Genomic DNA, 27,659 nt, shown 5'->3' with positions numbered 1-27,659 from the left:
ATTATTCATGTTGTGATTTTCTGAAAATATTCATTTCAGCAATAAGGTGGTTTGACATAAACAAAGCTGAGTGTGTTTGACGATTTTCTATTTATGATGAAAATTTCTGAAATTCTTGTTTTGATCAGTCCTATTAATGGATATCAAATATTGTATTGCTATCTACCCATTTTATTTCTGTCAAATATGACTTTCTTTTCCTTGGATAGCACATATCATGTTGAGAATCATGCTCACAGCGTGCTAGTGTTGCTGCTATGCAGTAGCGTTGGGTTTCCATCGGCATCTGTACTTTGATCTAGCATGAGAACTGTTCAAAATATAGGCCTGATCTTTCATTTTTAAGTTTTGTTCAAAAAGATAATAATAATAATACTAATAATAATAACATGCAGGATTGAACTATATGCTGATTTATTCTTTCATATGCATGTTGGACAATAATGAACAATCATGAATGTGAAAGCCCACTATTGATGCAATTTGTTGTTTATCAATTGTTCGATAGGTTAAAACTGAAATTTTCAATTAGCTTTATTTGGATGATTATCTAGATGTAATTGTTGATTAGGACATGTTTGATTCACGAGTTTTTCATGCGATGTAACACCACCCAAAGTGCAGTTTCTAGGCAAGCTGAGGGACGCCTACCAAGAGTTTGGTGGAAACATCCCAAACGGCCTCGTGAATCACACTTGGTTCCAAACTTTTGGTCCTTTGACATCTCTTTCTTCTATTGCTAGTGTTGATAACCATGTCTTTTGCTTAAGCTTATATGTGTTAGAGATCTTATTATTTATCGCCCATTGGATATGGATTTCACGTGTTAAAATGTCACATATTTTTGTATTGTGTGCAAAGACGTTTTGTATTTCTTAAACTATGTCTAAATCTGATTTGACGCCAAATAAAATCTGTCTACATGCTGATTTTTGTGCTTGATCAAAACTGTTGAATTTGAGTAGAACATGATCTAGTTCTTGTGATATTGTGTTCTATCTGAATCTATGAAAATCTTGTTTGGACAATAAGTTATTCGGGCATCAAATGGGTTCCATTTCATTTGATTTTAACATGTATTCTGAAATATATATGAATCTGAATATTTCTTGAGTTATACAGTCAGATATATATTGTTGTTTCATAATTTTCGTGTTGTACCCAGACAACCCACACAATGTTCGTGCGTTGCTTGGGGAGCGCTCACCAACTATTCGGTGAAATGCTCTAATGACATGAATATATCGTTTGTAACTTGATTTGGTAGGGTATTTGATTGTTGAATTGTTGTTTTCAAATATTGATTTGAAACGGAGTTAAATAGCCCTTAATTACCTCTTGAGTAGCAACTCAATTGCGTAGTGTGTGGTTAGCGTAAACCCTGCACTTAACATATATGGGTCATGTTCATACTTGGATGCATTGCTAGGTCATTTCCTAACATCTCCGTCATATAGGCACCATTATTTGTTTACCGTACTACAATCATCTACGGCTTGCAGCAGCTTAAAGGTGGTGCTACGCTTGTCGTATACATCTCAATTAATCTTGGAATTTTGTAAATTTCATTCGTAAATGTCATACTCCAACATATGCAAATCTATTGGAGGCATAAAGCCGTCATCACATTAACAGGTGCCATACATTGACAAATCCAAACCTGTTATGAATATAGATTGTCACTCCACTTGTGATTGTGCTACACCCGTGTATCTAAATCTCGTACGGTAGTTATATCTGAAAAAGAAAGAAAGAAGGAAATTCACTTTGTACATACATTTGTATTGCATTGGCAATTCACTATAGTATACATGCCACGAGTTGGTCAAAACTCCTCATGGTCCACCTACATTAGTCATGGCAAAATCACCATAGTGTTCATGATTAAATAGTATGATGAATTGCCTTATTATCTATTTATGAATAAAATGGTATGTATTGGTAAATGAGCCAAATGAATGGAAGGTTAATGACGTAATCTTGTTGCACATTGTTTTGGGGTGTGGTTGACATAGGAATGTTGAAACCCAGGTTAAATGCAGGATTCACCTATGGTTAAATATATGATTTTGTTATAAAATAAATATATATAGGGGCATGATGGTCCAAGGTTGAAACTAAGCACGCACAACTCTTGTGGTGTCGTATGGGCATTCATGATGCTAATCAATTTGCATATAAATTGATTTATGATTTTGTACGTAAGTGTTACGACATGTTTTGTGTGAGGTGATCTATGTTTGTTTCATAAAAAAAATTGCATAAGTAAAGGACATCTTCATGCCATGATCATGTGAAAGCTTAAAATCGAGCTAACAGCTTCGCAAAAAGCTGATAGTGCCATACGTGCACTTATGAATTGGTAAAAATGGGTTATGCCATGTTGCGGCATAACCAGTAGGGTACAATATGTATACCCTAGCACCAAAATCAAAAGTTAAATTAATACATGATGACATAAATGAAAATTTTAGATTCTGGGTATACCTGAAAGACAGTATATATTACCAGTTTCTATTGGGATTCTGGGTATACCTGAAAGAGGGTATATGTTACTGGATTTTCCCAGGGTTCTAGGTACACTTGAAAGACGGTGTATGTTAGTGGATCCAAACAAAACAAGAATGAAAAATACGCACATAAAAATAATAATGAAATGGATTCTGGGTATACCTGAAACAATATATGTTATTGGTTTCCCAGGATACTGGGTATACCTGACAACGGTATATGTTACTGGTTTTCCAGGGCTCTGGGTATACTTGAAAGACGGTGTATGTTACTGGACCCATGGTCAACCTTAGAGAGGGTAGATGGTACAAACTCCGTGGGACATTCTAGTTTTCGTGAGAGCTAGGCGTCTCACTCGGTCCTCAGTCTACGGAGTTAGGGGGTCAGGACTACCAATGCGTCGTAGGTGGTAGATTCAAGTCTTCTGCAAAAGTACAGGGTGCATCCTAATTTTAGTTCTAGCCATTGGGGAGTACTATCTCGGTCGTGAACCGTCCCCTTTGGATATCCGTACGGCTAGTCATACGGGTTATAAAATAATAAACCCTCGTGTAGTCTCGGTCCGCTACGATGTCGAATGCCTGTGCGTACCCACAAGGTAATTAACAAGATGAAACATAACATTAGTGCATTAAGAAAAATCTTCAAGTAGTTGCATACTGCTTGATATTGAAATTGTTGGAGTAAGTTGTGACTCCTGCAGGGCATGATTCAAATTGGTTTTCCTTTACATAGAAATTGTGATAACTTATAAATGATGTGTTGAACATTGATGTTTGTGTTTTATGCACACTTTACATGAAATGATTTAGTTAAGTCAGGTGTACATCCACATTAGTTTCAAAGTTGTTATTACTTATATGAATATGGTTTATGCATATGATGGATCGTGCTTTGATATTGATGGAATATATCATGAAATGCTTGACTTTAGTGACCTATACATTTATCAATTGTTAAATGGTTATTAGTTCTATCTAAACTCGTTGTACATATACTTATACACATGACACTATGCACATTCATATGGATAGTATGTTTGTTACTCAGACGTGGTAGTTTGACCCTTTGCTAAATTAATGTTTTTCAGGAAACTGAATGACGAGCAATTACGGTCGTCGTTGCGGACAGTGCCATGTGACCATATCTTCTTCGGATGTCCTAAGGAATTCTGAGTTGTAATAAATCATCAAGTTGTAATTTAAAACTTATAGTATTTCAATGCAAGAGTTTATTTTACTTAATGCCTTGAGTTTGTGCTATTACTTGTAACCCGCCCAAATAATTTGACTAAGGATTTAATAAAGTTTTTCCGCTGTTGTTTAGAAAAAAAAATTTATTCTAAAATTTTAAAGTTAAATATTTGGGGCGTTACAAATACAATCAAATACAATTATGTAGCTAAAGAATTCACATGTGATTTCTGTGTTCCATTGCTCACTTTTGAATTGAACTGAGTCAGTCATGAAATAAAACAATATAAGACACTACATTAAATTTCATAAGAAATACAAACATCCTCTCAACATTGATTACATACCAAAAGACTCTTAAAACTGATGTCATCGTTCCACTCAAATTAGTCGGGAGGATTGAAGCTTCCAATGTTGTACTGTATGTCTGTAGGGTATTGTTGCATGTTGAAAATTACACAAGTTAGATATTGATAAGCTGCATGTAATGCAATTTACATGGGAAGCAATATAATATATTGCATATCTATTCATGCGAATGGCTTTGTTGTTTTTACTTAGGGGTTAGTTGTTTCTTAGACTTTTTCTTGCCAACCAATTCTAGTGCACCCTTTGTCCTTCGACGACTGCGATCAAAAGCAGTTTTTTTTTTATACCCTTCGCTAGGTAAAATTTTCCATCATAATCTACAATGTTGACTTCTGACTTGTTGAAAATGATGTTTACGCTTCAACGCAACTTTTCATGCGGGTCAGGAAAAGCATGATTTTCACCTTCACTGTTCGCTTCCATTTTCTTGGACTAGTCTTCATGAGTTGCAACAGACTGATGGTGAATTAACTGCACATTTTCAAGCAAATCTCTTGACACTTTTCTCATGCATACATAGGTTTCTTCACTTTTCGATGCCAAATCTGCAACATGCATAAGTGACCTACATAATTGTTGGTAATGGGAGGCTATGTGACACTTCTCATCAACACCAGATAAACTGACATTATCTGTATCCAGTAGTTCAATCTTTGCTTGTCTCATCCATCTTTACATTAAATATGACTTAGGTATTTCTTGTATCTTTTCTTGATTAAGTGTCTTTAATGCATGACGACATAAAATAGCTTTGAATTTATACAATTTATACGTATATTCAAATGTTTCATTGTCAACATTGTACGTAACATGTGCTTCTTGTCTTTTCAAATGCTCTTCGCCCTCCCATACAATATGGTATTTGTGTATATTCTCAGTTTGCATACGTCCTTCTATGTTGTAGTTCATGTCCTGTATAACCTCCTTCTTAATCCATTCAAATACAGTTAGTGTATACAGATCTACAGGTCACATCAATATGTTCATGCCCAAAGTTACAGGGCGTGTACTGAAGCATTTCACATCTTGTTCAAGCTTATTCTATTTAAGATCGTCGACAAATAATTCATATTGTTCTATAAAGCGAAACATTGTTAAACATGAATAGAAGGTTTTCTTCAGTGTGACATGCATAGATTCAACTCTTGTGCTTATCATACCTGCACAAAAGTATTGTCTTCCATATGCCAATGCCCACTTTTTTTTGTCTGCATATAAATTTTCTAACCACACACAATCTTCAAGGTCGTACATCTGAATCTTTTCCTCCCAATCAGACATAAAGTTGACCTTGTCTACGCTCTCAAGTACACACCTTGTAAACTTTTTATCAAACCCTGTCTTCTGATTAAATATGTGTCCTATGTTCTTTGTTGCATTTTGAAAGATATGCCACAAACATAGGCGATGTGTATCTGGTCATACATGAGACACTCCAGCCGCAATTGCGTGATCACCATCTGTAAGTACAACTTCAGGGTGCTTCCCATTTATTGTCTGTGTAAATACTTTGAACAACCACTGAAAGCTTTCCTTGGTTTGGTCATATAAAAAAGTGTCGCCTAATATGCAACTCTGTGAGTGATGGTTCACTCCGACAAACTGCGCAAATGACCACTGTTTAGTATTAATCTTCATTGTCGTATAAAAAATAAGTACATCATTGAAGCATTCATAATCTACTATTGTCTTTGAATCTGCCCAAAACATATTCACAACATATCCATCTTCATCTAGTTGCATTACACTAAAGAAATCAGGGTCATTGCTTGATTTCTTCTGTAAGTAATCAACCAAACAACATATTCCTCCATTCTTCATGTTATCTGTCATCTTCTTTCTCAAGTGGTTTTTTAGATCTATAGGTGTGAATAGCACATTCTCACGACTACCATCTATGTGCGCGCACAAATTGTATATCTTCCTTGGTGCAATGTCGACGCTATCAGCTATTTCAGCAATTGCAGCGTGCGCTTCAGTTACTTTACGATGTGACCTTAACATAGGAGTCATAAATGAAGTTGTTAATTCATGGTTATGATCACTGATTAAAGTACGAACTACATATTTCCCATTCAAAAGTCTTCTTAACACCATTCTCGCTGGACAACCACATCTTCAATCTGGCTTGCTTCTTGTTAGATTTGCACTTGACTTCATCCAACCTTCCTTAGAACAAACATATGTCTTTCTCACGATGACACCCTGTGCATTTTTTAACCAAGAATACCTTCTAACACTAAAGCCAAGTTTTAAGGCATAATCATTATAAAATTTATATGCAACTTCCTCATTATTAAACTGCATTCCTTCTACGGGAACAAAGTCAAGTGTACTATCATGTACATTTTCAGTGCCTGCACCTTTATCAAGTGTATTGTCATGTTTGTCTACCTCATTATCAAATTGTATTTCTTCTGCTGGAACATTCAAGTCAAGAGTGAATCCAATGCATGCACCCTTCTTATTATGTGCATCATTAGTGCACATGTTTACTTCTTCAGGTGCGTCATTAGTACATATGTTCACTTCTCCATAACTTTCCAATGATTGAGATACATTATCTCCACTGCAACCAGATGATAAGCCCACTACTGTCATAAGCAAGATATCAATTTGCGTTAGCCAACACATACATTTACTACGATTTACTCAAGATGCATATAACAACGGATACTGATTAGTTAAGCAAGTCAAAGAAACGATTGAATGAATCATAGTATAAAAGAAACACTGATTTGTTATTTGATTATACTATGCATCAAGTTGTTGTTTACCATGCCAATAAAAGAAACAATTTATCGTATATGTGTGTTGATGATAGCGATTCACGTGATAGCAATTTAATTATATCTACGACGCCGTGAAGCGATTTCAATAGAAATCACTAAATGAGCAGCTATTTGAATACACAAATTGCCACCACAAGCGCGCAACAATATATTTTCGCAGACACACATTTTAAAATCATACTACAAATATCTTACAAATCGATACTAGAAAACACATAATATCTTACAAATCAATATACATATCACATAATATATTTTAAATCGATACAACAATTCAGCATAATAGCTTACAAATCGACACTACAAATATTGACAAACAATACAATATCTCACAAATTGGTATTATGTTACTACAACCGCGATTTGCGTTACATTGCATATACTGAGTGAATGGACGATACCGAATGGGGTAGAGGCCCTTTCTCGCATTTGTAAACAAGCATTCTTGTCAGCAGGTCCCAACATCTTACAAATATCTTTAATTTTCCAGTCGTCGAAAAAACAACATTCACCTGCAATAACAAAACAACGCCTTAATGACACTCACGATGACATACGTTCTTCAACAATAGCATGATGACATGGAAATGTACTCACGACGCCTTAATGTCACTTCATACTGCCTAACAAAAACGATGAAGAAGAGAAGACTGTAAAAAGAGATTGCCGATAAATGCCCCTATGACACCTACCAATGATCGAACCAGTCGATCGATTTATAGTTATCTCCACGAGGTAAGAATGAACCTGAAAATGTTTTATAACACAAGGCACGAATGAGAAGGCAACAATGTGTTGTAACACAAGCTAAAAACCAAGACAGAAACCTGGACTCAAGACGATGGCAAATGGTGCTTCGGCAGCAGCAGACGATGGCAACGGGTGCTCTGGCGGCAGCAGACGACAGTAAAGGGTGCGTTGTCAAAGGGAGCTCCTTTTATAGTAGATGGTGCATCGTCAAAGGGTGATCCGCTGACAGCATAAGAGTTTACTTCTTAGGGCAAAAACGAAACATTTGGACTTTTTGAAGAGTTAAAAGATCAGAACTCCTTTTTTTGGATAGAAAACATTTTTGTCTTTTTCTCGAACTGACGTTTTATGATGAGAAAGAATACTCAAGTCTTTGCAACCGCACCAGAATCCGATGCTAAGTGATGCCTACGTACATGGGGATACGGGCCCCACATGCTTATATACGTGACACCAAACACATACTGTAGCAAGGGGAGAACACACAACACCCCGCCCCGGTCCACTGCCATCCCACAATATACTCTAAAGCCATGAATGGGGGTCAACGCGGGTACCCGATAAGAACCGTCATCGTTTAGAAAACTTTAAAAACTCGAGAAATTAGCGCCTTCTTCCGATCTCTGCGATCGCCCATCATCGTTCTTTTTAGGGTTCCAATTCGAAACCCTAATTTTTTTGATCGATTATTTCGGGTTCCTTTTCCTATCGCGATCGCCTATCGTCATTTTTTTAGGGTTTCCAAATCGAAGCCCTAATTTGTCTTTTCGTCGATTCTTTTGGGTTCCTCTTCCTTCCGCGAGCATGGTGAGCGCCCTCGCCGGGTTCAAGGACCATCTGAAGCTCGCGAGGGAGTACGCCATCGAGGGCCTCTACGACACCTCCATCATCTTCTTCGATGGCGCCATCGCCCAGATCAACAAGTACGCTCTCCCCCGTCCGCATTTCTCCCCTTTCTTTTCTCTTTTTATGCAATTTTCAATCTCTTTTGCAAATTTAAGTTAGATTATCGGTGTTGGTTTCTCGGGTTCGATCTTTGTTTTGGTTTCCTGGGTTCGGTCTTTGTTTTTGAGAAGCCTTCGTTTCGGTTTCGTGGGTTCGATCTTCGTTTTCGAGCTATATTTGTTTTGGTTTCGTGGGTTGGAGCTTCGTTTTTGAGATGTCTTTGTTTCGTTTTCTCTTGGTTGGGATTGGTAGTCTTTATCTTTCTTGGTGTGGTTTGTATTGAATTGTTGTTTGGTGATGATTCTGTGGTTTTGAGGATTCTAATTTCTTGGACTTTTGGTTGTCCAAATTTTGTGGAAATGTAAATGTAATGCTTTAGGCTTTCCTTTCTTTTGTTCTTTTGAATTATGTAAATTTGGGAGGTGCGTCAGGGTTGATATGTGCATTTTGTAGTTCTTGTATTCTTTGATGATGTTTGGATGCCAATTATCCAAAAAAAAGGGGATTGACATTGGGAATTGCATAATGGCATAGCATGAGATATCCCAATTTTCGGGATAAGTGAGGTGCATCTAAATGTGCCTTAGCGAGGTGAACATAGCATTCAGGCTTTCCTTTTCCTGGGTGCCCCAGGGTTGATATGTGCAGGGCTTTACAGTTTCTATTCTTTGGTGGTGTTTGGATTCACCAATTATCCAAAAAAGGTAGCGTGAAAAACTGCATAATGGTGTAGAACTTGACATCCCAACATATCCCAATTTTCAGGATAAGATGTGCAACCAAATAACCTGTCGCAAGATGTTTTGATCTACCAACTTATCTGCAGAATCGGGATTGAGCGTTTGGATTTGCCCACTTATCTTTATAATTGTTCTTCCATGCGAGATGTCACAAGAAGTAAAAGAGTAGCTGCCAGTTGCTGGCATGAAACATTATCCTTGTAGTTTGAGCTTGCATTTGTGTAATCTCTCAACGGAGGAGGGTAGATTAAGACAAGTGTATCTGGAAATAATATAATGACTATGGGGTGATTACTGACACCAGAGACAATATGTGATGGCTAGAAAGATGCTCTGCATCAAACTTGCAATACTATATACAATCTTTATTTAATAGATGATCTCAGGACAAATAACATGGATGCACATTTTATGCTGCTTCATCATTAGTTAATGCATTGAGGTTCATTGGCTGATTTTTACTTGTAAAGATGTTTAGTGATTTATTTTCTAATACAAATCAAACTGCAGTTCAGTTCAGCAAATATATATATATATATATATATATATATATATATATATATATATATATATATATATATATATATATATATATATATATATATATATATATATATATATATATATATATATATATTGACACACACACACATTTGCAACTGAGAACTTTCATTATTGTATTTCCGTGGATTGGAAGTTGTGTTCTCAGCATTGTTGGTGTTGCCTGGTGTTGATCATTGCTGTAAAGTCCAAATTGAACATGAGATCATGCAAACAATGTCAGTAAGTAATTTCTTTTGTAATCCATTATGTCAACCATACTCGTGATACTTTGCCATCTCGCAAGTGGTTCACGTCGATTTTCTCTATCGTAGAGGCCTGTTTTGGGTTATTGTTCTTTGTATCTACACCTATGTGCTTCTGAATACTTTGTTAGAATTCTTATGTCTCTAAAATTTTAGAGAGTAAAACAGGTTCTGGTCACAAGTAGGTCATCAATTTGCATGGAGAGTTTCAAAGGTGTGAATTGCAAGCATTTCATATTTAACACTACATTTATAAAGCTATTCTCAATCAGGTAATGATCTCAATGTTTCAGGCACCTGAGCACACTTGATGATCCTGTCATACGAACAAAATGGATGAAATGTAAAAAGGCACTTTCTGATGAAATAGATATTGTAAAACAGTTGGATGCTGAAAGAAGGGCTTTCAAGGAAACACCTGGGATGGGGCGCTCTTCTTCCCCCCCAATACAAACAAAATCTTATATATTCCAGCCAGCTGATGAATATCCAACTTTCTCATCTTCTCCTGCTGATGACCCTGATGTATGGAGGCCACCTAGCCGAGACACCCAGCCACAATATGGGAACAGAAGGTCTGTTAGATCTGGTCAAATTGGTGCTGCAAGAAAATCTTCCCAAGATCCATCTTGGGCACGTTCCTCTAGGTCAGGTACTGGTGGACGAGGAGCTAAGTCTGGTGCTTCTACGACTTCTGGAAAGGCTGGCTCTGGTTTACGGTCATCTACCACGTCTAGTGGCAGGAAGGGTGCTGCCAGTGGTAAAACCAATTCTAGCAAGAGTGATTCACAGGTTGATCTTCCTCAACTGATTGATGTATCCCTCTGTTTTCACCATTGTGTTATTTTCTTGACCTGAGAATGGTAGGGTGCACTTTCTTTGATAAATTTGCTCAAAAATAGTTTTATTATTGATCATATTTAATATGAAAAGTTCAAGACAATAAACTTTAAAATTTGGCAATTCAAAACCTGCATGTTGTGAAGATAAAATCTGTGAGATTAGATAGATAATTCAGAGATTCTGTGCCTACATTTGTGCTCTTCCATTCTTCAGAACCTTTTGCTGTAGCAGAGTAAGAAATGGAACTCAAACTAAAGGATCAGTTCAGAATGAGTGATAGAATTCACTATACTTTCGAATCATGTAAAAAACATAGGTTTCCTCTTTCTAATGATTACCTCATTACAAATGACTAGATGAGATAAGTTAATTTCACAAGGAATTGTAGACTTCTTACTTCCTTGAGAGGGAAGATGATATAAAATTTGAATAGTGGATTATTGAATAAATTTTGAATGGTGGATTATTAAGGAGCTAAAAAGCTTTCTAGCTTGAACCTTCTTAGCAGTTTTCTTGGGTTTGGAATTCTGTGCTTTAAAGATGTTTTAGGCTACTTATCTTGGTCTCAGTCAAAATTAATCAGATTTGCATCCAGGGTCTATCTTACATTGTTTTTTTATGTAGCCAATAACAAATAACCGTCACTGATCACTTATAGTCATGGCTCGGGCATCGGTCTCAGATCTGAATATGTTTCCTAACAACATAATAAGGAAAGAAAGGGAAAATAACAGAAACCTTGAATATTATAGGATCTGATACTGTGGTATGGAATTATGCCTTCTGGGAGCTTAAATGATTCAGTAAAGTCTGACATCAAACATATATGACATGTAAGCACTTAAGAGTTTGTTTAACAATCCTCAAGTCACATTTGCATCAATGTTTTCATCCTCCTTATGCATTTAGGTGGTGGTTCCTATTTTAATATGGTAGTCTGATGCTCATATTCTTTGTTCTGGTTTATGCTCCATTCTCTTGCGATCTATGGAGCAATAAAAAGATAAAGGCTCCTAAAGCCAATTGTGCATTTGAGATAATTACTCTCTTAATGCCCTGGTCTGAGGTCAAGGCACCCACCACCCTTTATAGTCTATTCAGCCACCAGCTTAGCTTATTGATTGTATTATTCATTGTTAACAGAAATTATAGTACTGATATGGTGCTCTTTTTCCTCTTATGCCAAATCTAAAGGCTCTGTTATTTTGTTTATGTAAACTAGTGGAAGTATTAACATATAAAGACAGAAATGTTGATTCTATTAGTTACCCTATGGCTATTTTATCTGCATAGTGAATTTCATTTCCAGTAAGAAGATTCTACAAGCAGAGTATGAAAATTTGATAACCACATTTATTTGGCATTTTCTAGCTGCATAAAGCTGTGGCTTGCAGGATGCAAGAAATGGTTTCTACATCTATCCCCCCCATGCAGTTCTAGGGAGAAAGTATTTGATCCAAATGTCTCTCGCTGCAACCAGTGTTATGTTTGTTTTTTTATCACTAAGGGTTGTAACCGAGCGATTGATTGCTTTGCATCCTATGTTAGTGATTTTGTTTGATGAGCAAAATAGAAGTCCATTGTCTAGAGGAAAGCTTGTTTAAGATTTTTTTCCCAGATTTGGGGAAGTCATGCATGAAATGATTAGCAAATTCTACATCATCATGTTCCTGCTTGTAGCTGCTCTAACAACAATGGTGCTCGCCTATATTCCTGTTGCTGTTAAATGCTTTTTCTCACTTGTTTGTCTGTTTCTATATCTTAATAAGGAAAGAATTTGCTTTATAAATCTAGTTTTTGATGTGTTTGCATGTCATTTTTGTATTCTCTATGGTATTCATCGAAGTTATCTTTACTGTGGCTGCCGGTTTATCTGTAATATTGTCAGAGTGGTGATGCTGATGACGGAAAGGCCAAGCGACCACAGTATGAAGGGCCAGATGCAGACTTGGCTGCAATGCTTGAAAGAGATGTCCTGGAGACCAGTCCGGGAGTAAGATGGGATGATGTTGCAGGACTGACCGAAGCCAAAAGACTCCTGGAGGAAGCTGTTGTCCTTCCACTGTGGATGCCTGAATATTTTCAGGTAATTGGGGGTTTTATCTTAACTGCTGACATCAACTATTCCATATTCTGGGAAGGAAATTTTCAGGGGAATCTTTAGCAACTTTGATTATGAATATGCCTGGCAGTCAAATGATTTTCCAGGTCACCATATCATTCCAAGTGTTGTAGCTCCTAGATAACTCATTAAGCTATGCTTAGCCATTCTTTATCTTGAGTGTAACAAATAGTGCCTTTCCAACTCAAAATAGAAGTCTAAAGTGGGCGCATTTGCGACTTACAATAAAGTATAAAATAATTTTCTTCCTCTATTTGGTGAACTCTGTGGAGCAATGACAATGATCTCTTTTCATTTTATCCTCATTTGGCCTATTTAAAAATCATACTCGATTTCAAATTCCTTTTCTCATTTGGAAAATTTTAACTGGGATTGGCTTATGGCACCTTTTATGGTACCTATAGGCACATCTTCGATTATGTGTTAATCTATGGAATAGAAAGATTTGTGTGTGTTTGTGTTTGTGCACATGTGTGTGCTTACGCGTGTAGGTGAGTTGGGGGGAGTGGCAGGTGCACATGTGTGTGCATATAGAGACATACACATATCGGGTGTTGTCATTTTTCATGACCTTAGTTGTCAAAGGCGATAGGCGGTGCCTAGGTGGTGAGCTCCTAAAAAGACTAGTCAGGGACTAGTCTGTACCCCAATTAAAAAAACTAAAAAAATACACAAAATATATAAACAAACTGAGAAAATGAATAACAAACATGTATACAACATAAAATCAATTAACAATAAGCAATAGACAAAACATATGTCGTCGAACATTGTAAAAAAATTATATTAAATAACCTGCTCTGCGTGTGCGAGAAAAGATACAAAGAACTGATATGCACACATTATATATATATATATATATATATATATGTGTGTGTGTGTGTGTGTGTGTGTGTGTGAAAAAGATAAGAAAACAGATAATAAGACAAACAGAAATATAAAGCAGAATGCCAGAAACAGTACACACAAAAACTATACAATATATAGATATACATAATTACATATAGTTGTAATGAAGTGGATTGAATCCGATACACATGCAAGAACACACTTTCAATCTGGTAAAAATACTTGATTGAATCACGAAACCACCCCACACAAGGGTCTACAAACTTGTTATTGCATAGAAGAACTCAAGAATGAGTTAGGAATACAAGGCCACAAGAGGCCAATTTATAATACAATGGAGCCAATGGGGTGCAGCTCAATATGGCTGTTGGGGCTGCACTCAACAGTCATAAATATAAGTGTTGGGGCAGCTCCAACAGCTATATGGAGTTGTCCCATCAAATCTGAAAAAGACAAAAAGGTAAAAAAAGACAAAAATAAATACATGAAATAAAATGCAGAAATGTCAGCCCCTAATGGGTTGACACCTATTACAGAAAAAGACCGAAATACCCCTAATGGGTATTTCAGTTAACAATAAACACATATATACATATACATGTATATGTACATATATATACACTTATATGTATATCTTAACACCCCCCCTCAAACTCATGGTGCAACAACCGAGAGTTTGCCAAGTAGGAAGTGAAATCTGGGTGAAGGAAGTGCTTTGGTGAAGAAGTCTGCGAGTTGATACTCTGATGGAACATAAGGCAGTGTGATAGTCTTTCGCAGAAATTCTTCCCGAACATAGTGACAATCCATTTCAATGTGTATTGTCCTCTCATGAAACGTATGATTGCTCGCGATATATACAACACTCTTGTTGTCACAGCATAATCTGGAAGGTTTTGTGGTGTGAATTCTCAAATCCTCTAGTAGTTGTCGCAACCATACTAACTCAGACGTAGTCGTTGCCATGACGCGATACTTAACTTCAGTTGAGGAGAGAGATACCTTTTGTTGCTTCTTGTATTGCCAAGAAATTAGGGAGTCACCTACAAAAACACACAAACCAGTAGTTGAGCGTCTATCATTCACATCCCCTCCTCAGTCAGAATCTGAGTATGCAATGACTTCTAATGAGGAAGAAGATGATAAAAACAATCATGACTTATAAAATTCTTATTATATCTAATAATTCTCATTAAAGCACTCATATGTACTGTAGTGAGAGCATGCTGAAATTGACTGGCAGAGTGAATAGCATGAGAGATATCAGGACGAGTAATAGAAAGGTAGGATAAAGCTCCAATCATTTGTCTGTATGGGGTTGGATCTTGCAGAGGTTCTCCATCATCCTTCTTCTTTTTTGCATTTATGACCTCTGGAGTGTCAACCCGTTTTTCATCTGAGAGTCCTGATCTCTCTATGATCTCTGCGACATACTTAGTCTGTGACAAAAAATAACCATGAGGTGAGTAAGCTACTTCAATTCCAAGGAAATACCGTAAAAAGCCAAGATCTGTCATATCAAAGTTGTCTTTAAGCATATCTTTGATATGGTTTACTCCCTGCTTATCACTTCTTGTGATTAGGGGTGACAATCTGGTCGGGTTGGTGGGTTGGCATGTCAGCATACCTCAACCCGAACCCGACCCGTTTATTAAACGGGTCGGCTGTGGCAAACACTAACCCGACCCATTTAATAAACGGGTAACCCGACATGACCCGCCAACCCGTTTAATAAATGGGTTGGGTCGGGAAAACGGGTTGGCGGGTAGCGAGCGGGTTGGTTGGCTGGTCGGGTTGGCGGGTTGGCATACCCCCAACCCAAACCCGACCCGTTTAATAAACGGGCTAGGCGGGTCAACCCGTTTATTAAACGAGTTGGCTTAAGCCCAACCCGAACTTACCTAAGAGGCGGGTTGGCGGGTCGTGTCAGGTTTTGCCACCCCTACTTGTGATTATCATATCATCTACGTAAAGCAACAGTATAACCATCCCTGCATTGTAAGACTTAACAAACAATGCAGTGTCAGTAAAACAACATTTAAAATGTAGTTGAGTCATCAAATTACTAAATCTATCATACCAAGCTTTGGGAGTTTGTTTTAACCCATATAAGGCTTTTTGTAGACGAAGAGTTTTTCCATGTTCTAAATTCAAACCTGATGGAGAATCCATGTAGACCTCCTCATCCAGATTACCATTTAAAAAAACATTTTTCACATCCATTTGAAAAATTTGCCATTTTTTGATTGATGCTATAGAGATGAGAGTTCTGACAGTCGTCATTCGAGCAACTGGGGCAAAGGTCTCATCATAGTCAATTTCATATTCTTGACTATATCCCTTAGCTAGTAGTCTAGCTTTATATATTTCCAATGTCCCATCCCATTTGGTTTTCTACGTCTTATAGTTTTCCTTTCTTTAGGTAATGTTTGAATTTCTCAAGTTTTTGCCTTTTCTAATGCTTCTAATTCATCGTTCATGACTTTAATCCATTCTTGATGATTTTTAGCTTCATAGTAGGATGATGGTTCAAAATATGAGTGGTGACCCTGGTAAGACTTCTTGGATCTTGGATTCCAGTGCCTCTGCATTTGGAGTTGTCAACATCATTCCTTTCCACCGAAGCAACTCTCTTATCATTTCGGTGATCTTCTTTCTTTCTTTTTGGACAAAACGGCTTGATGCGTCTTGGTTCATAACAATGATAGCATATGATTTTGCCACCTTTTTTGTCATTCCTCTCATAGTTGTTAGGATTTCTCCCATTCTCATTTTTCACAAAGTGAGGAGGTTTATAACTCCTAGTATGATTACCGGGCTTTGACATAGCAAGCACGGTTTCTTCATCCTTTGAAGTGGATGGCTTCTTCAATCTATTTTCTTCCATAGTCAATTCTTCAAGAGTTTCGACTATGGATGGCACACCTCCTCTATGAAGAAGAGCCGATTTAGTTCCCTCAAATTCGGGCCTAAGCCCATTCACAAATTGGTAGAAATGCTCCGTTTTAATTTGATTTTCACGGAGTTCTACATCTTGAGGACAATGCCATTTTGGCTCAAGAAGAGTCAATTCATCCCAAAGGAGAGAAAGTGCATTGTAATATTCTCTAATACTCATTTCTCCTTGGGTCATGGTTCTCACCTTGTTTTGGACATTGCATATGTGTGTAATATCTTTAAGACTATACATGTCTTTAAGATATTTTCATGCATCAATAGCGAAATCAAATTTCGCTAAGCTAGAACATTTATGAATGTCCACACTATTGATGAGCCATCCAATTATTTTGGAGTGACCCATCCTCCACTCTTTCCATTTTTTATCGTAATCGGAAACGGTTTTACCCATTTCCTCTCCTTGAAAAGCAACCTCTTTTCCATTCTCATTTTTCGTAAGAATGAGCTTGGGTTCTCTTTCGGTACCGTCCACCAAACCCCATAATCCCTTTTCCCACATTTTGTGTTTAACTATGGATGCCCGCATCACATAGTTTGTATCGTTAAGGCGTACGGGAATGGAGACCATTACCTTTCTTTCATTCTCCATTTCTTTACAAGGCTAAGAGAAAGGATAGAGAATGAAGAAGAAAGAAAAAAGAGTGAAATACGAGTACTTATTTGAGAGATGACACGCTTCCCGATGCAACAATCCTCGATTTGTTGTATCCCCTAAGCGTACGATTCTCCTCTTGATATTGTCACGAACTTTCTTCAAAAAACTTGCCTTTGGACCATCAAAGCTCTGATACCATGTAATGAAGTGAATTGAATCCGATACACATGCAAGAACACACTTTCAATCAAGTAAAAATACTTGATTGAATCACGAAACCACCCACACAAGGGTCTACAAACTTGTTATTGCATAGAAGCACTCAAGAATGAGTTAGGAATACAAGGCCACAAGAGGCCAATTTATAATACAATGGAGCCAATGGGGTGCAGCTCAATATGGCTGTTGGGGCTGCACTCAACAGTCATAAATATAGCTGTTGGGGCAGCTCCAACAGCTATATGGAGTTGTCCATCAAATCTGAAAAAGACAAAAAGGTAAAAAAAAAAGACAAAAATAAATACATGAAATAAAATGCAGAAATGTCAGCCCCTAATGGGCTGACACCTATTACAGAGAAAAGACAGAAATACCCCTAATGAGTATTTCAGTTAACAATAAACACATATATACATATACATGTATATATACATATATATACTCGTATATGTATATCTTAACAATAGTCACATAATATACGCTTATAATATGTTAATATATATATATATATATATATATATATATGTATAATTATATATATTTACACACAGAAAACAGATATATATGTGTGCATCAGCATTTGTGTGTGTATGCATGTGTGAGAAAAGATACAAAGATCAGATATTCATACATGATATGTGTGTGTGTGTGTGTGTGTGAAGTGTGAATTGTGAAAAAGATAAGAAAACAAATTATATATGAATTACACACACACATTATATATATATATATATATATATATATATATAGAGAGAGAGAGAGAGAGAGAGAGAGAGAGAGAGTAATGCTATGACGCTCCGGGAGCACCTACTCCTACATACCAAAAATCATATTTGTTGGTTACATCTTCTTAATCAGACCTTATAGATGGACTTAGCATAAATTATTTGATAGGAATCATGTTCTGGGTCATGTTTTTTGGACATAAATATGTTTTCTTAAGTCATGAAGTTTTGGTATATTGTGAGTTGTTGATTTTGAAGATCTTAAAAAACCTACATGTATGCCATAATCACACGATGAAAACTTTTTTTTCCACTAAATATTATTGTAGATCATATCTATAGGGTGAATGAAAAAAACTCAAAAAATTTGAAAATTTGAAGCTTCTATTAGGTGGGAGTAGATTCTCTGGGAGCACCCTACCATTATATATATATATACTGAAAAACATAAACTATAGAAACGGTAAGAAGAAAAAAATGGAAACAAAGAAGGAAAAACCAGAAAAAGAAAAGAAAAAAGAAGGAAAAAACAAAGAGAAGAAGAAAACCGAGAAGGATAGAGAGAGAGCATACCACCTTCTCTTCTTCTTCTTGCTGCAATAAACCGAGAGAGAGAGAGGCGGGGGGTGGGGAGGGCATAGCCCTTTGTCTTTTACATTTGCCCCTTGGCATAGTTGACTAGGTTTGGACAAGTCCAAACCTGGTCAACGAAGTTAAAAAAAAGACTTAACTGTCCCCATGCCTAGTCGGGGACATTCTAGGCGGCACCTAGGCTAGCTATACAGTTAAAAAGTGCCCCACCACCCAAACCCAAGAGCCTAGGTGGTGGGGCTGCACCTAGGTCGCCTAGGCTGGCTAGGTACCACCTTTGACAACTAAGTTCATGGCTTCATGTGGACATTAAGTTCACTACAAAATTTTTCCCCTAAAGAAAAATTTAAAATATTATGGTTATATATATATATATAGTAATGGGTCCGTGCTAAATGAAATATGCTAAATGAGTTTTTCAGGTTTTTTTCGTTTTATTTTAAAATTTTGACTGTACAGATGTGATCTATGTACTTGATTTTATAGGGATCAGCTCTTGAAGTGTTCGATTCCGACACATGGGTGGGTTTTTATAACGTTCAAAAAATCAACGGTCTAAAATCTTTGTAAAATTTTTAGGCTCCAAATATCAGTTTTTTCATCGAAAACACATGATCCAGGTGTGGATTCCTCGTAAATTGACCATGCCCAACACATTTATGGGGTCGGAACTGCGAAAAAAATACCGAAAGAGCAGAAAAACCCATTTAGCATGGACCCATTTCTCTCTCTCTCTTTATATATATATGGAGAGAGAGAGAGAGAGAGAGAGAGAGAGAGAGAGAGAGAGAGAGAGAGAGAGAGAGAGAGAGAGAGTAATGCCATGGAGCTCTGGGAGCACCTACTCCCACATACCAGAAATCATATTTGTTGGTTACATCTTCTTAATCAGACTTTGTAGATGTACTTAACATAAATTATTTGATAGGAATCATGTTTTGGATCATGTTTTTTGGATATAAAAATATGTTTTTTTAAGTGATGAAATTTTGGTACATCGTGAGTCGTTGATTTTTGAATATCCTAAAAACCTACATGTATGCCATAATCACATGATGAAACTTGTTTTCCACTAAATATTATTGTAGATCATATCTATAGGGTCAATGAAAAAAGCTAATTTTTTTTGAAAATTTGAAGCTTCTATTAGCTGTGAGTAGGTGCTCTGGGAGAACCCTATCATTAGCTAAATTTCATCAAAAACACATGATCCAGGTGTGGATTCCTCGTAAATCGACCATGTGCAACACATTTATGGGGTTAGAACTGCGAAAAAAACGCCGGAAGAGTAGCAAAACCCATTAAGCTGTCTACGCAGTAAAAAAGGGCCCCACCGCCAAAACCCAAAAGCCCAGGTGGTGGGGCTGCACCTAGGTCGCCTAGGCTGGCTAGGTGCCGCCTTTGACATCTAAGTTCATGGCTTCATGTGGACATTAAGTTCACTGCAAAATTTTTGCACCAAAGAAAAATTTAAAATATTATGGTTACATGCATTTGTTGCAACCACCAAGGATATTTAAGTAGTTTTAGAAATATTAAGATGCATGTTTACTAGTACTTTTGGACCGTGACAACTTTTGTGGTGCTAGCTCCATGAAGTTGCTAATATACTTCGGTGGCTGCTATTAATGCATGAAACTGCCATGAGAATTTGAAACTTGTAAAGAAACAAATATGTGGAGTGCTTGTTAACCCCGTGACAATTTCTGGAAGCTTTCATGCATGCACACATATATACATGTGTCTGTGTATGGATCCACCACTTCTGTAGATGTTGGAAACTCCACCAAATCCTTTTGATTGACATTCCGAAAATTCAAGGTCGGTCCTTTTAATTAATTGTCATTGTCAGTGGTCTCATAGTAACTGTATAAAAGGTATAAGTTACATCTTCTGCTTGTACTTTGCAAATGGAAATAATCTTTTCAAAAATTGTTGTATATCTTTTTAGATTCAAGAATACAAGTCATGCAATATACCAGTCAGGGTTTTCTCAGAATTTCTAATAAGATGTTTCTCTTGGGAAAATCATGGGAAAATTTTTGAGGGTTTTTAATAAATAATAAAAATTCAAAATAAGTCAATTTCTTAAAAATGTCCTAATATTAATGAAATGTTTTCATTTTGGATTTCTTAATCTATCACACTTTTTTTGCAATTTTTATCTTTTTCACAAGAAGTTTTAAAAAATATGATAAATAAGGAACATCATGATATTTTTTACTATGCTTTTCTTGGATCATTTAAGAGCAAGTTAGAGCCAATCATTGAATTAACAAAAAAGTTCAGGTGACTTTTGGAAAATGAATTAGATGTACAGGTGGCATCATAAAATATTTGGTACCTTTTTGTTCTTTATTTTGCAGTGAGGTAATCATTTTCTCTGTGTTTGTGTGTGTGCATGTGTAAAAAGATTGTGCAGGATAACATGAGAATCATTTAAACAAAAACATTTTTTATTAATGGGATTTAGACAACAATCAATCAACTTCCAGTTAGTCACATCGATTGGGGGACTGTAATCTGTGGAGTTAAAGTTCTTTAAATCAACATACAAGTTCATACTTTAGAAAGTTGGTCCAAACATCTTAAACTTCTTGCTGCCGTTTTTTAAGGTCTCATTGTACATTATCATCCATTACGTTGTTTGCTTCGAGTTTTATTCTAAATTCCAGTTTTTTTGTTTTTATGAAAACAACCTATGGTTCTATTTTTGCTACTGATTCTCACATACATTTGAAACATTGGAATGTCAAAGTTTACAAATGTTTGTCATACATCCTTATTTTCTGAATTATGTGCAGCGAATCATGGTGGAGAAACTCATGGTTTAAGGAGTTCATAATTATAGTATTCAACCAAAGAAATTATAAGATTGTACTTTTTTTCTTTCTAAATTTCTCTGCCAATGGGGAGTGAGTTCATTGATTGTCCTTATATGATTGCAAAATGCAGGGTATTCGACGTCCTTGGAAAGGAGTTCTCATGTTTGGCCCTCCTGGCACAGGAAAAACACTTTTGGCCAAGGCGGTTGCAACTGAATGTGGGACCACATTTTTTAATGTTTCTTCAGCCACTCTAGCTTCAAAATGGCGTGGAGAAAGTGAACGCATGGTCCGGTGCTTGTTTGACTTGGCCAGGGCTTATGCTCCAAGTACAATTTTCATTGATGAGATTGATTCTCTTTGCAATGCTCGAGGGTATGCATGTCTGAAATCCCTTTGGTTTTATTGAAGTTGTAAATTATTTTTTTTTCCTTCTTTCAAAGAGACAAAAGATAGTCTTCCTCTAATGTTGCTTTCTTTCTCCTTTATTCCTAATATGTTTGGGTTTTCTGGTTGTGTGAAGTCGGTTATCTTTATTTCTTAGACACAAATATTGCTGCAATATTGAATTTCACGTAATTTGATTGCAAGAATTTCACAAGCTGTGAACTTCCCAATAGAATTGCAAGAAATTCAAAAATTTTACGAACTTACCCTGATTTTCATTTTTCTTTTAGTTTCTTATGTTTTTCAACTATAATAATGATATTTTCCTGTTATTACTTGGAAACAAATTTTTAAGTTTATCATGAGATTTTCTCTTGCCAAGAAAATTCTGAGAATAAGATTTGTGGCTATGCTTTATCAGAATTAAAATATGTTACCAGTATCAAGTTTATACCAAGGTTTGCAGGTAACGGATCATTTACTTCAGCTTCAAAGCATTTTTAGCTAATTCCACCAGCATGTATCCTTTTGGGCTCCATCTTTAACTTTAGGAGTCTCATTTTAAGATTAATTTCTATGCATGTGGGACTTATGCATAACACACACACAACCATTAATCTTATTGTCTACTTATTTGCGTGTTTTTTTTACTTATGCTTTTGTCTTTATGTGGTGTACGTAACTACTAGATTTTGTCCAGTGCTTCAGGAGAGCATGAATCATCTAGAAGGGTGAAATCTGAACTTCTGGTCCAGGTGGATGGCGTAAACAACAGTTCTACTAGTGAAGACGGTAGCCGGAAAATTGTAATGGTGTTAGCAGCTACGAATTTCCCATGGGATATTGATGAGGCACTAAGGTCAAAATTGTTGGCTTCTTATAATCTTATTCCTTGATCTTAACAGTTTTGGCACAATCTATTGTTAGATTAACCAATTTATTCTTTTTCCATTTGATCAAATGAAAGAGTGTTTCTTTTAATGTGTCCTTTTAATTTAACCTTTGTATTGCAGGCGGCGGCTAGAAAAGAGAATTTATATACCTCTTCCAAATTATGAGAGTCGTAAGGAGCTTATCCGTATCAACCTTAAAACTGTTGAGGTAAATGGTACTTAGAAAACTTCGTTTTTAGATTTGGCAGTTTCAGAATAACAGGACTTCAAATTGTTTAGGTTTTATAAATTTTATTCTTGAAAAGCATAATAGGAATTGTGTCTCGGACATGAGACCAATATGCGCACAAGCAAAAAATTGAAGAGAAAGGTTGTGTTCATGGAACCCAACTACTTGGTATGTGCCATAAAGCAGAAAAAAGTTGCAGTTCAGCTGGCAAAAGCTTTGCGTATAGTGCATATGAATGTAATTTTGAAATGGATGAAGTGGAAATATTAGCTTTTTGAACATCTTATATTTTATGAAAGTAATTTTGATTTGGAAAAGCTTGCTTGATAACTCTCTGCCATAACAAATTAAAGAAATGGCCATTAATGGCTTATTTATGAAGATTTTACCATACTAACTAGAGCAGGTGAAAATAGAATATCTTTCTGTGAGGCCTAGCTGTTCTGTATGAAGCTATTTTTATATGTAATATTATGGTGCTATATGGCTCTTTACTGTGAGCAGGTTGCTCCTGATGTTGATATTGATGAGGTAGCACGTCGTACTGAGGGATATAGCGGAGATGATCTCACAAACGTTTGTCGTGATGCTTCGCTAAACGGAATGAGGCGCAAAATTGCTGGAAAGACAAGGGATGAGATAAAAAACATGTCCAAGGATGAAATCTCCAAGGACCCAGTGGCCATGTGTGATTTTGAAGAAGCTCTTGCTAAGGTCCAACGCAGTGTTTCTGCTGCTGACATTGAACGCCATGAGAAATGGTTTGCAGAATTTGGGTCTGCATAATGGCTTCAAATTTCTTTATGCCTGTTCAATCTTCTCCTGAATATGTAATTTCTCCTCTAGTTCCTGGTCCCTTGTCTTGTTGCTGCTGCTCTTGTTTTATGCACGGAAGGTTGCCTACCCCTACCCAAATTCCCTGTGATAAGAAAATTGTCTAGGTAAGTCCTCTGTAATTTTTATTGTATGTTTTAGAGGATGATGAAGCTAAACCAAAAAACAGATTTTATTAAATTCATCGACTCCATGTTCTCATCTTCATGAAATCTGAGCATCTCTTCCACCCCATGTGCTCGTCTTCTTCATCAATCAGAGCATCTCTTCCACCTTTAAGTTTCCGTGTGTGTGTTATGCACGCACACATGCATGGGCAACTCTGTTTGAGATTATGATGCAATTCTTGTATAAAAGCTGAAAATATTTATTACTAAGATCTGAGGCTGTGTAATCTTTGAGCTTTGTTAAACGTACATGAGTAAACTTTGGGAAGTTTGTCTTGCTTTCTCCATCGCATAATATCAACTCTTTACATCGTGGTTGTCAAGATTTTGGCCATTTATATATCGTATTGTACTGCAAAAACAATGCATTTTCTTAAAAACCCTATAATTTGTCAAAATTCACTTGATGACCAAAATCGCAAATAGCCAATTTTGTTAGGACCTTTTACTTAAAAGGATGTCTGCACAGTTTTTTTTGCCGACATCACGAAGATCACATAATATTTGTGAACATCCTTTTAAGCCCAAATCTTGAAACTTTGCAAATACTTAACCAAGTTTGCATATATATATATATATATATATATATATATATATATATATATATATATATATATATATTCTTAATATGCTAAGTTCTTTCAAATATACGAGGTTCTTTTCAAATATGCAATTTTTTTTCAAGAGATTCACAAATTCATATTGATCTATGTAATTTTTATTCATGCGAACTTGCATTACTTTGCATGCTTTGTTAAATTGTATATACAGTCATTTTTATTTATTTATTTTTCGTTTGTTTTTAGAAAGAACCGAAATCCTTCTCTCTAAAAGCCTAAGCATTTTTCATCTTCCTTTATAGTGAATCTTGAGAATTTTTTTTGCTGCATTTTGATAAGGTTGCAGTATCATCTCATCAACTTTTTCAGTTAGGTCGAAAGTTGAGTTTCATGCGAACAATATATATATATATATATATATATATATATATATATATATATATATATTTCATTCATAACTTTTTCTTTTGTAGATATAAGCATTTAATAGGTCCACGAGTATTTGTATTTGGTTGTTGCTATGATGCTTTTTGTATGTTTTCTTGTATTGTATTTAATATTTGTCATCAAATTTATCGTTTAGGGTTTGCTATGTTTAAGGTTTTTCATATATATATATATATATTTGTTTGTTTGTGTTATAGCTCATTTATGTTTGTTTGTTTGTCCTTTAGTTAATATTCAATGTTTTTGTGTTTGTGTAATGCGGTAAGGGTTTAATGTGCGCAACCATTGAATAATGGTTAGGGGTTATGGTGGGTAGTTGTAGGTAGTTATGTTAATTGAATGTATGAAGTATATATGAATGATCTTTTCTCCCATGCTATTTTTCTTAGATGAATGATATGTTGTGTGGTTGATATATGTAGTTAATGATGATCTCTAAAATGGTTAGAGTATACTATCGTAGCATTGATCACCCTACTTGGAGATTTATAATCGTCTCAAAAAATAGTAACTAGAGAAATTTATGGCTTTGATGTTTTATAAAACTAGATATATGAAAGAGTCAATGATCATCTAATATAAATTTTTTTTCGAACCTAGATAGCCAACATATATAGATGAATGTATTGGACGATGATGATGTGAAATCGATATTATTTTGTGGTGATGTTTACTTAGTTTCTCGTAAAGCTAAAAAAGAAGTGGAGAATGTGCATCTATCTAAGGCACCATCAATCGAGCTTAGTCCTTTGGCGATGTAACACTTGAGAATTTTGATAATTTTCTGTGAAATAAAGATGAAATTTATGTTTTAAGTCTGGTTGAATTTAAATTGGATTTGGATAATTGCAATTTTAATATTTGGATTTCAATTTGGATACTTACAATTTTAGTATGTGTATCCTAAAATGGATCTTAGATATAGTAATTGGACCCATGGGGTGGACACTCTTTGGATGTGCGATCTCTTGGATCTTGGAATCCAAGATATGAAGTTAAGCTAAGTAAAAAAGCGTGACATCCTTACCTACTTGAAATTCCACTAGAGGGGGGGTGAATAGTGAAATATGATAATGATCGATAAAATAAATAATTAAGCAATAAGGCACAACACATAAAACACAGAATTTATACTGGTTCGGTCAGTATCCAGACCTACATCCAGTCCCCAAGCAAACCACTTGAGCTTTCCACTATAACATCCGAGTCACCGGATAAATAGTATAACACCCTCTTCCTTAGAGGTCTTCTTCTCTCAACAGAGAAGGGGCACACCCTCTTCCCCAGAGGTCTTCTTCTCTCAACAGAGAAGGGCAACACCCTCTTTCACAGAGGTCTACTTCTTTCAACAAAGAAGGAATACAGTGAATAACAGAGTTACAATACTTCCTATAGAACCTTCAGAATGATATGAATGCACAAATGAAGGATTCTCAGAATGTTCTGTTTGTCACTTAGAGGATACTCTTTGTCAAAGAGCTGGACTTGACCTTTTCTCTTTTCTTTCTTTCCTTTTTCTCTTTCTTTTTCAAGGCTCTCTTTTCAAATATCGAATAGAAATTTTTCTCGTTGTAAGCTCACACGTCTATTCCATTCCATTCCATTGTTTGAATAGTTTATTTGAGTGTGTTTATATAGCTTTTAAAAAGTAGTCGTTACATTTTGGAATTGTAACTTTTTGAAATGTGAAATGTTATGTCATTTCAAAAAATATCTTTTAGATAAATTCGAGAATGCCTTTTTCCATAAAAGTAAAATAGAGGGTACACTAGTCGTAATATTTTAGGTAATACATATTTTATGTAAAAAGTCTATTTCTTACAATAGTACATTGAACGTTGGGTTGTAGTTTTGTCTTTATTCTAATTAATGATTTGAGGTACATTAGTACTTCTTTGCTTTAAATGAGTGTAAGTACAATGAGTGTTTTGAGATATTTATTTGTACATAGTCATGTCAAGTGTTTTCTTTATGTTGTGTATTTCAAAGTCTCCAGAGAGAATGAGGACCAAAAGAAGGTCGACATTCTTTGAGAAGGATATTAACAAGGATTTGTTATAGGAGGCATTTAATGCTTTGTAAAGAGAATGATGACTTCAAGTAAGTCGACATTCTATGGTTATGAAAAAAGGTAACTAGAGTCCTTTAAAAAACATATTTTATTTGTTTTTCTTTTGTGTAGCCGATTTATGTTTTTGTCTTCTTCTTATATTAAAAATATTTCTTTAAAGAAGGAAACTAGAGTCTTTTCAAAAACATATTATATTTGTTTTTCTTTTGTGTAGCCGATTTATGTTTTTGTCTTCTTC

General features: G+C 35.8%; 1 protein-coding gene across 1 annotated transcript; it reads left to right on the top strand.

The window, feature by feature from the left end:
• The first annotated feature begins 8,218 nt into the window (after positions 1-8,218).
• ERH3 (P-loop containing nucleoside triphosphate hydrolases superfamily protein) lies at positions 8,219-24,388 on the top strand. The gene is made up of 7 exons (XM_090016862.1): positions 8,219-8,538; positions 10,400-10,898; positions 12,838-13,035; positions 21,964-22,208; positions 22,921-23,079; positions 23,234-23,321; positions 23,847-24,388. Exons 1-7 carry the CDS (start codon positions 8,420-8,422, stop codon positions 24,126-24,128), a joined length of 1,590 nt encoding a protein of 529 aa, XP_089872988.1. The 5' UTR covers positions 8,219-8,419; the 3' UTR covers positions 24,129-24,388.
• The last annotated feature ends 3,271 nt before the right edge of the window (positions 24,389-27,659 follow it).

The sequence above is a fragment of the Nuphar pumila genome, chromosome 9 (genome assembly GCF_984573655.1).
Source record: "Nuphar pumila chromosome 9, dmNupPumi1.hap1.1, whole genome shotgun sequence".
Classification (NCBI taxonomy): domain Eukaryota; kingdom Viridiplantae; phylum Streptophyta; class Magnoliopsida; order Nymphaeales; family Nymphaeaceae; genus Nuphar; species Nuphar pumila.
The sequence above is the reverse complement of the archived record's forward strand: the minus strand, read 5'-3'. Positions and strand labels throughout refer to the sequence as shown.

Excerpts from the sequence above, each read along its gene's own strand:
- ERH3 (XM_090016862.1), top strand. The coding sequence starts at position 8,420 with ATGGTGAGCGCCCTCGCCGGGTTCAAGGACCATCTGAAGCTCGCGAGG. Across the intron at positions 22,209-22,920 it reads TCTCTTTGCAATGCTCGAGG|TGCTTCAGGAGAGCATGAAT; the intron begins GTATGCATGTCT and ends GATTTTGTCCAG. Across the intron at positions 23,080-23,233 it reads GATATTGATGAGGCACTAAG|GCGGCGGCTAGAAAAGAGAA; the intron begins GTCAAAATTGTT and ends TTTGTATTGCAG.